Raw genomic sequence first — 15,675 nt, 5'->3', positions numbered from 1 at the left:
CAGAAGATCTGGTTCATTGTAGAAACAGAAGGCCTAGAATATTGGACCCAGCGTTCAGTGATTCCAAGCATCTATTCAACTATAGTCTTGGGTGGAATGGAAGGACTGAAGGAAGTCTCCTTTGGCCAGACAGTTTGGTTCTGAATGGGGCAGCATGCTTCCCTGGAAAATTATCCAAAGGTTTTGGCATTCTGCCACTAGGCCAACATTGGAATGTCCGGGCACAGGATTCTGAAAAAAGGTCAATATTGCTATGGGCATTCTTTAAATACAATGCAGAGGTAAATATGGTTTGCCTTCTTGGTGTCACCAGGTAAATGTGTGCATGTATGTTATGTTTTTAGGATTTGTGCCATGCACAGCTGCTGTTTTCATGGTCTCCAGTAGCTCTTTTGGATCTGGAAGAGATTCAGTGGGTTTGGTTAGTTCGGAGGACAGGGAGGCAAGATTGAAGTGCTTTGTGTGGAGTTTGCAGATCGGAGGAACCCTCATCTATGCATGCTTGTGAGCTTTCTAGGCGTGACGTGTAGAAGGCCTCAAAGTCTTTGTGTCCAGAAGGGCAGCCTCATGCTTATAGAGTGGGTAGGGACGCAGTGTGTCTGTTATAGTTGCTAATGTACATTTGTGATGTTCGAAGTTCGAGGAGAGGACTCGAGCAGGTTTATGGTAAGGTGGAGCGATATTGAAGGATAGGCAAAAGGTGGGGGGTGCTCTTGGGGTTTCCATAGTGCTTTCAAATGATTGGTCTTGTGGTGAGTTGCATTATGGTGAGAGGCATTTGGCTTTGGTGGTCGATTTGTGAAGATATCCCATCTTCAGGTTTAGATCTCCCGGTAGACGGGCAAAGCACTCTTATGGTTTTTGTAATGCCTCAATTGGATGTCTTCCAGTTGTTATAGTTTCCTAAGTGCCATAGAATGTGCTCTAGGAAGCTCGTAAAAGTCGAATTGTGTGTTTACCATGGCCTGTCTATAAACCTCACAGTTCTGAATATGCCCCATGTACAGTCCTATTGTTTGTATACCGTCCTTTTCACCAATTGTCATTTTTTCGATGGATTTAAAAAATAAAAAATAATAATTGCATTGAAATGTATATGGAGGTGTGTAAGGCTATAAAAGGCATAGGGACAGGGTTGGGGTAACAAAATATGGACATGGCGGGGGGACCCCACACATTTTTAAAACATTCATTTCGATGGGTTTTTAAGATGGATTTTTGTTGACAAAAAAAACATCGGAAAAAAACGAACGTTGGTAATGTGACATAGAACCCTATTGTTGTATGGGGAATGTCACTTTACATTCTAGTTTTGAATGTATAGAGAATTAACTATCTGGGCTGTAAAGTGTTAGGGGGAAAAGCAATGCAAACAAAGAATAGAGTGAGAATGACGCTGACTACAAAAAAGAAAAAAAGCACAAAGTGGTAGTGAGAAGAGTATAGAGGTTACAAAACATTGCTGCGAATTTTCAAAGCATGGATAGTGAGGATGGGGAAGCTACCAAGTGCAGATGGTGATGCTTGAATTAACCTCCCAAGGAATCGTGCATTCAGTAATGCAGAACAGCCTTGCCACAAGAACTTACCTTTCTCGACGGCCTTGATCACAAGTCTTTGGAAGTCCTCCAGTGATCCGTAGACTGGGTCTATTTCAGTGATGTTCACGTAAAACCCACTCAAATCAGCCTTTTGAATTGGACCAAGCACCAAGACTTGGATTTTAATTGCACCCAGGAAATCCAGCTGCTGTCGGACACCTAGCCACGGAAGACAAATCAACATCTGTACAGGTTAAGTAAAAACAAATGCTCTGTCAAAGTCAGACTTCAATGGACCTAAGCAAAGCTTGAGACTCAAGGTAAATTTAAATGGTGGTGCAGATTAAGGCACACATTGATATATAAAGAAAAAGAAAAAAAAGAGAAAGTATGTTCCATTCACACACCAAACAATAAGACACTTTTTAAACCACTCTCAGATCGAAGTTAAATAAAACCAAACAACAGACTGGAACGGGTTGTAGTAGAGGGTGGCCTCGCTACTAGAAGTAGTGGGGCCACAGCTACTAGCATGAACAGACACGCCGACACCATGCTGGTGGTCTGAAATGCTCCAGAAGGGTGCAGTTATTTGTATTGGATCAACACAAAGTCCTATGAACTCTATTCATGCAGCTGTGTGGCGTCAGAACATCACCACCACAATAAACAAACTTTAGAGCTTGAACATCTGCACACCATAACTTTATGGATCCTGTATATAATCCTGAAATTTGACAAGCACCCTTTGTCCCTCGCCGCGGGTACCTCCTGGAGACGGCCCCTTATGCGGGTCCCGGGCCTTTTTCAGCCGGTTGTGTCCACTCTCTGCCCCACACCTGGAACATGTTAATTGCCAGAATCCACATTTTCTTCAGGAGCTGTGCCTTGTATTGGTGGTTGATAAATGCTCTGGCAGTGTGGGAGTGATTTCTGGAGAAAACTTTGCATAATTTTTTAACAATGTGTAAGGACAGACCATGGATTATATTTTGATCCATTAATTCTTGGTGATGACGAATTAATGAATGATCCAAGCAGCTCGCAACTAAAATGACTATTTAGAGGTGCCTCAGTGGCTAAAAAATTGATAGTAAGAGGATGGAAGTCAAGCCTGTCTCCAGAAGTGAATGTTTGGATGGATGAAATGTTAAAATTGGCTGACATGGAAAGATTGATTTATCGTCGGAAGAAGTCAATGGTCTTTTTGAGAAGATATGGGGTAGATTCCTGGACATGTACTAGCTCTGTTTATACTTTTCTTTATGGGGGGAGTGAGTGGCCTTAAGACATGTCGACTATATATTGCATCTGTAGAGTGTTGTAAAATGCAAAAATTGCTAATAAAAAATAAAATACAAAAAGATAAATGCCTACCTTGGAATTTTCTTGGAATTTTCTTTATCACTGCCGGTTTTGAGAGTCAGATGGATAAAATGTAGCTCCATGACCTACAGTTTGAGGTTTATAGCTAGCGAAACCATCAGCATTTCTGCGACACAGATGGACCTTGTCCAGCCGCAGTGATCATGGAACCCTTTTGATCTACCACCGTCCATGGTGGTGGTGTTTCCTGCCAAAGACAGTTTGTGCTGAAGTCACCCGTTTCTCAGCAAGAGTATGTCCCATGTTTATGTAACCCCATTTCAGGGGGAAAAGGGAACAAAGAAGAAAAAGCTGGGGAAAAAAGAATAATTAAAAAGGGCCCACCGGCGCATAATAGAATCCTTTAAACAACCCATACGCAGCTCGGCCATTACTAAAGGGACTCCTCCCACACTGCTGCCGAACTTCACCTGGCAAAAGCAGCCCAGTTTATAAGGACATTAGGGCCTCCCACACGCTGCTGCTGCCTTGCCCGACAGATAAACATCCCGAGGCAAAAGAAAGGACAGTAGCAAAGACAGAATGTGTGAATTATTTCAATATGTAAATAATTAGCATTAGGTTAAGCTTACCCAAGACACACACATAATAGAATAACAAACACCCAATGGCACACACACCTGGAACCATATTGTTAGCATACAAAGTTTTTTTCCACATAAGATCACAAAAACAAATATTTTCAGCTGATCCATTATTTTTAAATGCTTCAGACCTTAAACTGTAAATGGGGACATCAGTACACGCAACTAAGTAATGATTCCAAAATGGTGATAGTTATCCCTACAGGGAGAACACCTTTCAATTAAGTCCCACTTTTATTTCCATCCTTGAAAACCTTGTTAGAATACAAGTATGGCAAGTTAATATGACGCTGGTGACACTTCAACACTGACTGGCGCAATGTCTTTTACTATCTTGGTATTAGAAGAATTTTTTCTCCACTTAATACGGTCACGTATATAAACAATTCCAGCAGACCTATTGTCTTGAACTGTTTTCAGATCAGCAAACAGGAACATTAACATACACGCCAGAGTACTCCAAAATGGTGCCAGCCATCCCTGTAGAGTGAACAAACCTCTCAATGAAGTCCTACATTTATTTCCATTTTTGGCAATCACTCTACCATACAACCATGGCCACTTAACATGGTTCTGGTTACACAACGCTTACCAGCGAAGCGTCCTTCATGGAGGACAGTACTCTCCCAAATGAAGGGATGAATGCAGCATTTCTTTTACATCATTGATATCTTGCTGAATTTGGACGCTAATGACCATAGCAAACCCGGTTGGTGACACATCGAGTAAACGTTATTTATTTCTGAAGCAGTAGACCTAAACATGACCCTCGTTGCACCTATCCCGCTCATCTCGGTGACAGAGAAACAAAAAGGTGATCATCATTCCTGGGCTGCTCCTCCCCATCATCGATGTATCGCAGGTGCAAGAAATGCTATTCACTCAGATAGCCATTTAGACTCTATCCTGATGACGTCGTTGAGGAGATACACCTGCAATCGATTGTGGTTAAAGTCAGCCGACTTGCTCTAAGAAAGAAGATGATTTCACAACTGACACCATGACAGATGTGTTGGACATGAAGCACATAGGCATCCCTGCATGAAGTTGCGCAGGCACTTAGATTTATTGCTGGCAGACACGATGCTTATGACTCACTTAGATAGAGGACAGACACACTCTACTACGCAGTAACCACAAGTTGCATAAGAACACACATTAACTGCTAGCAGATGCTTAATCACAATTAACAAAGACACCCATGAAAACAAAAAGATGGAAGCCACAGCAACTTTGAAATGAATGGGAAGACATTGGAAGGGAATCGAGAGAACAGAGGGAGACTTGTCATGCAGACTTTGCTGAGACATGGAGACCAGGCTTCCAGTGCAGTCACTGTGCACAGCCTTGCCCAGGACAACAAGAGGGAAGATGTAAGAACAGAAAAGAGATAGGACACAAGCTGAAAATCTTCATAAATTCAAGCTGGAGAAATGAAATCTGTGGTCCCTACACACGTGATCTGAACCTGCAGGACAAAGCCTATTCATTCGAACCAGGCTAAGGTAGCTGTTCCCATCCCACCAAAGGTGGGATGATACGAATGTAATACCAGGTTCAAAGCAGAATGTTCTGCCTCAAGGCCTAGGAGATGGTAATTGTAACGCTCACCTGATTCCCGCAGAGGCGCCGGTCTTGACTGGGTGAATGCCGTATCTTCAAAGGTGATGTGTAACACACGGTTGGCTCTTTGGGCTGGACCTCTGTGCACTGTATGTCTGACTCGAAGAGTAAGATGTCTGCAGATAGAAAATATGGGATTAATGAACTGGGGTTATTGGGTGCCTCTCTCCTCTTCCCTTTCTCTTCTCCTGTAGAACCCCAAAGGTTAACACCCTCACCTTAGGTAAGTGAACGCCGAGCTCTCCATCTGCCTCGGGGCAGGGTGCCGTAACCAGTTTCTTCACTGAATAAGGGTGCAGGCCTCTTGACCTCAGAGGACTGCTGTCCGTCGTTAACTGCACGAACGGTAAGTTCTGGGCACTTCAAATGTCAAAAGTCTTTTGTAATGATATCTCTTGTTTTGCAGGGTTCCGGCGATGGCGGATGGCGGGCTGATGAGAGTTGAGGATCGAAGCCGCGTGAGGAATAGAAGCGCCTGGAAGCACGTAAGTAAGCGCTTGTAGCCTGCTTCACGATGCGCACTAACTGTCCCTTTTATCTTGCAGGTACAAGTTCGGAGCTTTAGAGAAGCTGAAGGGTGCTGGAATACCCACTGGATTCGGCATGGGAAGGAGTAATGGCACGTGAGTAATAAAGTTGCCCAATGTCTTTAAACGCACCTTCTTTTGTCTTTCAGATGCGGGATGCAGCGCCGAAGGCCTCCGGAGCGTGCAAAGAGCTGGTAAGCTTTTGTCTTTCAGATGCCGGAATGCAGTGCGAAGACCTCCGGAGCATGCGAAGAGTAGGTAAGCCTTTGTCTTTCAGATGCCGGAATGCAGCGCGAGGCGTTGGTGACAGCCGATGGACCAGGTAAGAGATGCGCTGCCACTGAAGACCATAGTGCTAACCTGTTCTTTCTTTGTCTTTACAGGTGCTGCTGAAGACTGGATTCCAGGATGGTAAGCCTTTGTTCCCTTAGGCCCAGGATCAGAAGCAGAAGACACGATGAGCGTTCTGCTGCAGAATAACGCAAAGCAAGATTCATCCATCGGGTGTGGTTTAAATAGCCTCCTGTAGTGCTTAGGTGTCTCCTTCCACAGCCACGCCTAAGAAAAGAGTTCCTGCTTTCCAGAAGAGTTCCAGTGTTCTGAACCTAGGGAGTGGCTCCTGCCCCACCCAACAGGAAAAGTAGTCCCAAACAGAAGAGGATCAGGGGTTCAACTGGCAGGTAAGTAAGCAGCATGGTCTGCTGCAGGTAAGTCCACCCAAGCATTATGAGCCCGGCGCTTCCAGCGCTGGGACTGGGCATCTTTATGAGCCTGGTGCCACTGGCGCCAGGACAGGGTCCAAAAGGTCCCAATTGGGACTGGCTGGCACTCGGAACCGGGGTTATGGGTCTGCTTCCAAGGGAGTCGGGCAAGTCCTGATCTTTTGGAAGCAGAGATCATGACAGCACCCCCCCTAAAGGCCCCTCCCAAACCGGGCTTCTCCGGGGGTTTGGGCTTGTTAGGAAATGTTCGATGAAATCTTTTGATTAGACGAGGCGCGTGGACATATTCTGCAGGTTCCCAGGATCTTTCTTGGGGACCGTAGCCTTTCCAGTCAATCAGGTAAAATAGTTTAGATTTGGAGATCTTGGAATCCAGGATGCTTTTGACTTCAAACTCGAGTTCTCCATCAACTAGAATAGGTTTTGGAGATGTAGTTAGTCGGGTTTTAATAGAGAGACGTGGAAGACCGGATGTATCTTCATGTGAGGGGGCAAGTCCAACTTGACCGCTACTGGATTTACTATGGTAGTGATGGAATAGGGACCAAGGTATCTTGGGTTGAATGTGCGTGGTCCTTTTAGAGGTAGATATTTGGTGGATAACCAGACTTGATCTCCTACTTGATATTGGGGGGCTTCCTTCCGATGTTGGTCTGCTCCTTTCTTGTATTGTTCTTTAGCCCTTTGAAGGTGAGAAAAGGCTTCCTTAAAGGCTTGGGTGATTGTAGAATGCAGGTGGTCTACTGCTGGTGTTCCAAGATCTTGGAGTGGATCCAACTCCGAGGTTCGAGAGCGACTACCGTATAAAAGAAAAAACGGGGTCTTCCCAGTTCCCGAGTGGACAGAGTTATTGTAGGCATATTCGGCTATCCAAAGGATATCTTTCCAAGTTTTTTCAGTTTGTTGTAGCATGCAGCGCAAATACTGTTCCAGAGTTTGATTGGTCCTCTCGGTTTGTCCGTCGGTTTGAGGGTGGTGGCTGGTCGAAAGTCTCACATCAATTTGAGCCGACCGACAGCAACTTCGCCAAAAATGAGAAATAAATTGACTACCTCGATCCGAAATTAGAACTGAAGGAAAACCGTGCAGTCGGACGATGTTTTCGAGAAATTCTCGGGCCAGATTTGCTGCTGTTGGTAAGCCTTTGAGTGGAATGAAATGCGCCATCTTGGAGAATAGGTCCACGATTACTAGGATCGTATTGTATCCGGAGCATGGAGGTAGATCGGTGATGAAGTCCATAGAAAGCGTATGCCAAGGGCGAGGCGGGATGTCAATAGGGCGTAAGAGGCCGGCTGGTTTTTCCTTTTGACTCTTGTTTTGGGCACATACTCCACAGGACATTATAAAGTCTCTGATATCTTTTTTCCAAGACGGCCACCAGAAGTAGCGCTTGATCTTTTCCGAGGTCTTGGTCATACCGGGATGTCCTTCCATTAAAGAATCGTGATAACAAGAGATTACCTTTTTCTGTAAATCTGTGCTGGGCAGGTATAACCGTTCTTGGAAATATAATAGGTTGTCCTTCACCGTAAAGTCCTTTCCCTGCAGATGCCAATTCTGTATGTCTGCTGGAGTTACCAGTAGCCTGGCTTTATCCTCAACTTCCTCTATGGATTGTGTGGCGATTACACCTAGAATTCTTTGTTCGGGAATGATAGGTAGAGGTTTAGGATTGATCAAATGTTCTTCCACTCCCATCAGAGAAAGGGCATCAGCTTTACCGGTTTTTGTACCAGGTCGATAGGTAATTATGAAGTCAAACTCGGCAAAGAATAGTGCCCAACGGAGTTGCCTAGAGGATTGAGCTTTTGCGGTTTTCAAATATTGCAGGTTTCGGTGATCTGTAATCACAGTAACGGTGTGTCGGGCCCCCAGAAGATAATGCCGCCAAGCCTTAAAGGCGGACTTGATAGCTAGAAGTTCCTTATCAGTAATAGTGTAATTGATTTCAGGAGGCGAGAATTTGCGGGACCAAAATGCCACGGGATGCAACTGATTGGTTACTGGGTCCTTTTGTGATAGAACTGCCCCCATGGCAAGGCTCGAAGCATCAGTTTCAACGATGTAGGGGAGTTCTGGGCAAGGACGTTTTAAGATCGGTGCAGAGATAAATCTAGTCTTCAAATTCTGGAAAGCTTGTTCCGCCTCGGTAGACCATTCAAAACGTTTGTTTTTCTTTAACAAGGCGGTGATGGGCTGGACTATTCGAGAGAATTCGGGGATAAACCTGCGGTAAAAGTTAGCGAAGCCTAACATGCTTTGAACACCTTTTACGGAGGATGGCGATGGCCATTTGAGAATTGCATCGACCTTCTTTGAATCCATACGCACTCCGCTAGGTGATATGAATCCCAAGAATTCAACTTCAGTCACGTTGAAAACACATTTTTCCAACTTAGCGAAAAGTTTGTGTTGACGCAATCTCTCGAGGACCATTTTCACGTGTTTCCGATGTTCAGTTTCCGATGAAGAATAAACGAGGATGTCGTCAATGTAAACAACAACACACACATCTATGAGCTCTCTGAGGACATCGTTCATAAAATATTGAAAGGCGGCCGGGGCATTGCAAAGTCCGAAGGGCATGACCTGATATTCAAATAGCCCATACTTGGTGCGGAAGGCCGTCTTCCATTCATCGCCCTCTTTTACTCGTACCAAGTGGTAGGCTCCTCTAAGATCCAGCTTTGTATATATGCATGCTTTTCTGACTTGGTCCAGGAGTTCAGGGATCAAAGGTAACGGATATCTATTCTTAACGGTGATCTGGTTCAGGGCGCGATAATCTGTACAAGTTCTAAGTTCCCCTTCTTTTTTTGGAACGAAGAACAAAGCTGAGGAAGCAGGGGACTTGGAAGGACGAATAAACCCATTCGCTAGGTATTGATCCAGGTATTGTCGGAGGTGAAGATTCTCAGGCTCGGTGAGGGCATAAATTCTACTACAAGGAGGAGTAGATCCAGGTATCAGGTCTATCTGGCAGTCATAAGACCTATGAGGAGGTAGAGAGTTAGCCTGATCCTTCCGGAAAACATCTTGGAATTCTAGGTATTCAGGAGGTAACTGAGGAGCCTCCGAGGAAATTGCTGCCAGTGCAACACCAGGTCGAGGGTGACAAGTGGAGACACATTCTGGAAACTGAACCGTTCTTGCTCGCCAATCGGTCTGAGGATTGTGCTTCTCTAACCAAGGAATTCCTAGAATAATCTGGAACTGGGGGGCCTTGATCACATCGAACACGATCTTCTCATGGTGTCCATCTGGACTTACTAGCGTCACTTCTTGGGTGGTATGCCTTACTGGTCCGGAGGCTATCTCCGTACCATCCACCGTAGTAATGACGTCCTTTACAGCCTTTGGACAAAGAGTCAGATTCATCCTCAAAACCATTTCATGATCCACATAATTGCCGATGGCACCGCTGTCGACGTAAGCTTCAATCGCATGTAATCGATCCGGATGTTCAGGGCTAATGAGGACCATAGGTATCACGAAATGCGAGGTCACGGAACTGGTTTTAACGCTCGGCAAGAGGACCTCTATTCTTGTCGGGCGAGGTCGTTTCCCTGCTCAGAGTTTGTGACCCTGGTAACTGCAGCTCCTACTGCCTTCTTGGCTGGTTTCACCGGACAGTCTCGAAGAAAGTGCCCCGAGTTTCCGCAATAGAGGCATAATTGCAGCTGTTTTTTCCTTTCCCGCTCCTTTTGTGTTAGTGGTCCTTTCAGGCCCCCTATTTGCATGGGTTCCCCGGAGTCTACTCCTTTGGTAGGAGTTGGTGGTTTGGAAAATACTCGAGCATCAAACTTGGAACGATCGGCCTTCCTGTTCTGCAGTCTGTGGTCAATTTGAACGACTAAGTCAATATAGTCCGAACAGTCTTGCGGGGGATTCACTACTTGGGCTAACACATCTTTGAGCTCTCCACGTAGACCTCTATAAAACAGCGTAATCCTTTTGTCCTCAGGCCATCGAGTTTCCACTATCAAGACGCAATATAAGCCAAAAGGTCTTGATTACCCTGTCGCAATGAAAGGAGCTCATTGTCCAAGGCCTGCCCCTGTGAATGTCTTGCAAACAGTTTTTCCATACTGAGCTGAAAAGCTCGAAAATCATGGAGAACCGGATCATCTTGATTAACTAGAGGGATCGACCAGTCTGCCGCATTGCCACTAAGGTACGAAAGCACGAAAGCTACCTTAGCTTGATCAGTTGGAAAGGCTGCTGGCCGGCATAAGAAGTGCAACCGGCACTGATTAATAAATACTGCAAACCTCTTTGGGTCACCAGAAAATCGTTCGGGCGGAGCCAGAGGTACATTCCCAGGTAGGTTGATCTGCACTGGGTTCGCGTAGAGGATGTTGAAGGAAGATTTGCCCCTGATGCGGGTAACGGAGTTTGTCCGGCTTGTGACTGTAGCAATTGTCTAGCGAGATCGTCTGTTCGCTCCTTGGAAATAATCAGTTCCCTTCTTAGAGCATTCGTTTCCTGACGGGCTGCATGCACTTCTGCTCTTAGTTCCCCAAGTAACTGGGCTAGCTGGTCGGTATCCGAGGTTTCCATAGCGCCTGGGTGGGAGTTTTGCGATAGGCTTTGCGTTCTGTAACGCTCACCTGATTCCCGCAGAGGCGCCGGTCTTGACTGGGTGAATGCCGTATCTTCAAAGGTGATGTGTAACACACGGTTGGCTCTTTGGGCTGGACCTCTGTGCACTGTATGTCTGACTCGAAGAGTAAGATGTCTGCAGATAGAAAATATGGGATTAATGAACTGGGGTTATTGGGTGCCTCTCTCCTCTTCCCTTTCTCTTCTCCTGTAGAACCCCAAAGGTTAACACCCTCACCTTAGGTAAGTGAACGCCGAAATCTCCATCTGCTTCGGGGCAGGGTGCCGTAACCAGTTTCTTCACTGGATAAGGGTGCAGGCCTTTTGACCTCAGAGGACTGCTGTCCGTCGTTAACTGCACGAACGGTAAGTTCTGGGCACTTCAAATGTCTTAAAAGTCTTTTGTAATGATATCTCTTGTTTTGCAGGGTTCCGGCGATGGCGGATGGCGGGCTGATGAGAGTTGAGGATCGAAGCCGCGTGAGGAATAGAAGCGCCTGGAAGCACGTAAGTAAGCGCTTGTAGCCTGCTTCACGATGCGCACTAACTGTCCCTTTTATCTTGCAGGTACAAGTTCGGAGCTTTAGAGAAGCTGAAGGGTGCTGGAATACCCACTGGATTCGGCGTGGGAAGGAGTAATGGCACGTGAGTAATAAAGTTGCCCAATGTCTTTAAACGCACCTTCTTTTGTCTTTCAGATGCGGGATGCAGCGCCGAAGGCCTCCGGAGCGTGCGAAGAGTAGGTAACCCTTTGTCTTTCAGATGCCGGAATGCAGCGCAAGGCGTTGGTGACAGCCGATGGACCAGGTAAGAGATGCGCTGCCACTGAAGACCGTAGTGCTAACCTGTTCTTTCTTTGTCTTTACAGGTGCTGCTGAAGACTGGATTCCAGGATGGTAAGCCTTTGTTCCCTTAGGCCCAGGATCAGAAGCAGAAGACACGATGAGCGTTCTGCTGCAGAGAATGCAGAATAACGCAAAGCAAGATTCATCCATCGGGTGTGGTTTAAATAGCCTCCTGTAGTGCTTAGGTGTCTCCTTCCACAGCCACGCCTAAGAAAAGAGTTCCTGCTTTCCAGAAGAGTTCCAGTGTTCTGAACCTAGGGAGTGGCTCCTGCCCCACCCAACAGGAAAAGTAGTCCCAAACAGAAGAGGATCAGGGGTTCAACTGGCAGGTAAGTAAGCAGCATGGTCTGCTGCAGGTAAATCCACCCAAGCATTATGAGCCCGGCGCTTCCAGCGCTGGGACTGGGCATCTTTATGAGCCTGGTGCCACTGGCGCCAGGACAGGGTCCAAAAGGTCCCAATTGGGACTGGCTGGCACTCAGAACCGGGGTTATGGGTCTGCTTCCAAGGGAGTCGGGCAAGTCCTGATCTTTTGGAAGCAGAGATCATGACAGTAATTTTGAGAACATGCAGCGCCTTCAGGTTCGTTCTCACCACCTTGAATAGTTGCACTTGGCCTGGTAACTTTCCAAAGCTCCATGTTTCAGAAGACCCTCAATGCCCAATTCCTATCCACCGTCCACGTTAAGCTCACACTTGGTTGCACCACCCAATCATAAAACACTAACGTGAAATGTTTGTAATTGCAACATTTGGAGGTGGTTGCAGGAGGAGCAACGAGATATCTTTCATTCAATTGATGCACTAACCCCCATATAATGTGTATATAATCTATCTCATTAACCAATCCTGGTCCACGGGGTGCATCTTTAGTTTTGTGATGTCACACAGCATCATAACTGGACGACAGTCTCAAGATCAATGAGAGAGTTTTGGAAAATGTGGCATTGTTCATGTCGCAATGCCTTTTTGATTTTTGAATAAAACACAGTAAACTTTTGTGGCATGGATGGACTCTTGGTGCCAGGGATTTCCTTGGCCCAGTTCCTATTTCGTCTAATCAGGGAGATTGTTAATAATTCCCCTGCCGAAATTCATTTGTCTCTAAAAAATAAGTTGGAGTACCAATGTGCTTGTGATTTCTACCACAAGCGTCCAGAGTGCAAACAGCAAGTCCACAGGATATGGGCTCATGAATAAGCACACAGAATTATGTAACAATACGAGCAGCATATGCAAGGTTAGTGCCCAGCAGGACTTTTGCTTGTGCTTAGATTGCAGGTTATTTCGTAACAGTTTGCAATGTTTTCAGATACTAAAGGCTAGGATCATGAGACCAAAGTAAACAGTAACCTATTTGTTACAAAAGGTACAACTTACTTTAAGCTGATGTTTCAAAGCATACATTTCTCCACCACAAATGCACCACTATGCTAGAAGTACGTTTTAGTCTACACACACGGGCTGCTGGGAATATTAGTACACAATTTAGCATCCCAATATACAATTGAAACAATGTTGCAAGCACAGAGTTAATGTGTTTAGAACTTGCAGAGCTAAACAAGATAAGGAGTTCATGCACACAACTGTAATCAGGTCGAACATGTTTTTGAGTTAATATTGATCAATGTAACTATGACTTCCTAGTTCATTTTATAAGACTGGTCTATGAGATTTGTTTTACTTTTCCAGTCGTATCATTTTGTGGTCATTAATTTATTAGATTTGTTTTATGTTTGTTTAATGTTGTTGTCTCTCATAGTTTTTCTGTCATTATTTATATCATTTCTACCAACATGGAACAAGTTACTTACCTGTAACTGTTGTTCTCCAGCATGGGTCTGGCATGGATTCACATGCTCATGAATATTCCCCGTCGTCAGGCTGGGAATCCTCGGTAAAGAAAAAACCAGTATCAGTTTCGTTTCTGATCTGTCTTTCGTAGCAATAACCAATCACTGGTCTCTGCGTCATACTGACCACAGCCAATGACTGCCCTCTACCTAAGCACCGCCTCTGGCAGCCATCTTCAGATTTGGAAGCACGTGAAGTGGCAGTATGACCAAGTGAAGAGCCGCAGAGGGGTAGGCGGGAGGGTTCGCATGTGAATCCATGCCAGACCCATGCTGGAGAACAACAGTTACAGGTAAGTAACTTGTTCCTTCTCCAGCATGGGGTCTGGCATGGATTCACATGCTCATGAATAAAGAATACATAGCAGTACACACATGCACAACCACGGGAGGTGGCAAAGGCTCAACATTAAGCATCACATCAACTCAACATTAAGCATCTTACCTCCTCACCAGGCTCACCTCAGGCGAACAGGTTGCGCAGCACTGCTTGGCCGACCCTGGACTCCTCCCTGGAATCCCGGTCGACGCAGTAGAATTTCGTGAAGGTGTGCGTCGACCTCCACGTAGCAGCCCTGCATATGTCCAGCAGGGGCACACCAGATAGGAACGCCGTGGTAGCTGCGATCGCTCTGGTGGAATGGGCTCTCGGACGGCCAGGCAGCGGTCGGTTTGCCAACCGGTGACAGTACATGATACAGCCGGAGAGCCATCTGGAGATGGAAGCCTTCGAGAGAGCCTTCCCCTGATTGACAGGTCCAAAGTTCACAAAGAGTTGTGACGTCTTCCGAAAACCCTTCGTGCGATCCACGTAGAACTTCAGCGCTCTAGCTACATCCAGCGAGTGCAAAGTCCTCTCAGCCGGCGACGAAGGCGACGGGAAGAACACAGGTAACACCAAGGGTTCGTTGAGATGGAAGTCCGACGGTACCTTGGGCATGAAGGAGGGGTGCGTCCTGAGCACTACCCTCGTGTCGTGGAAAGTCAAGTACGGGGCCTTGCAGGAAAGGGCCTGGATCTCACCCACTCGTCGTGCGGAGGTGATGGCCACGAGAAAGGCTGTCTTCCACGATAGAAACTTCAACGGGGCCGAGTGCAGAGGCTCGAACGGAGGTCCCATGAGCTTGGTCAGCACCACGTTGAGCTCCCACGCCGGGGCCGGAGCCTTCACCGGCGGGAACGATCTGAATAGTCCCTTCATGAACTCTTTCACCAGACGATGAGACCACAAGGACGTCCGCCCCGTGGTTCTGGTGTATCGGGAGATCGCAGCAAGATGAATCTTGATGGACGCGTGTGCCAGTCCAGCTTTGGCCAGCGTCAGCAGGTACGGCAGTACTTGGGGAGCCGTAATCCGTAGAGGGTTAATCTTCTGTGCGTGGCACCAGACAGAGAACCTCTTCCATTTGTGTCCGTAGCATTTAAGAGTCGAGGACGCCCTGGCCTTTGCAAGAACCTCTCTGCAATCGGCCGGTATGTCGTATCCTCCAAACTCTAGCGCTGCAGGAGCCAGGCCTGCAAGTTCAGCGACTTCGGGTCGTGGTGGAGGATGGCGCCTCCTTCCCTGGAGAGTAGGTCTGCGTCCGCCGGCAGCTTGATCGGCGGGGACGCTGACAAGTCCAGAAGGTCCGGGAACCATATCTGCCTCGGCCACGCAGGTGCGACGAGGATCATCCTGCACCGTGACCTCTTGAGCTGGTTGACGAGCCGGATTAGCAGAGGCAAGGGAGGGAACGCGTAGAGGAACAGGCCCTCCCAGGGGAACGAGAAAGCATCGCCCATGCTCCTCGTCTGGGGAAACCTGCTGGCGAACCTCCGGCACTTGGTGTTCGTCGCCGTCGCGAACAGGTCGATCTGGGGTGTGCCCCACCGTCGGAAGAGGCGATCCACTAGATCCTGCCGTAGTTCCCACTCATGGCACGAGCGCAGCTCCCTGCTGAGTGAGTCGGCGATGGTGTTTTTTATCCCTGCCAGATGAAACGGCACCAG

General features: G+C 46.9%; 1 protein-coding gene across 2 annotated transcripts in view; it reads right to left on the bottom strand.

The window, feature by feature from the left end:
• Positions 1 to 15,675, bottom strand: part of LOC138566940 (amino acid transporter heavy chain SLC3A2-like) — a 440,795-nt gene that overhangs the window by 275,205 nt on the left and 149,915 nt on the right. For both annotated transcript variants that reach the window (XM_069644698.1, XM_069644699.1), the window contains exon 3: positions 1,590 to 1,760. In XM_069644698.1, the coding sequence (XP_069500799.1) occupies positions 1,590 to 1,760 (171 nt within the window). The remainder of the gene's footprint in view (positions 1 to 1,589; positions 1,761 to 15,675) is intronic.

The sequence above is a fragment of the Ambystoma mexicanum genome, chromosome 2p (assembly GCF_040938575.1).
Source record: "Ambystoma mexicanum isolate Mex_15411 chromosome 2p, UKY_AmexF1_1, whole genome shotgun sequence".
In the NCBI taxonomy this organism is placed as follows: Eukaryota; Metazoa; Chordata; class Amphibia; order Caudata; family Ambystomatidae; genus Ambystoma; species Ambystoma mexicanum.
This window is presented reverse-complemented; position numbering and strand designations above follow the sequence as displayed.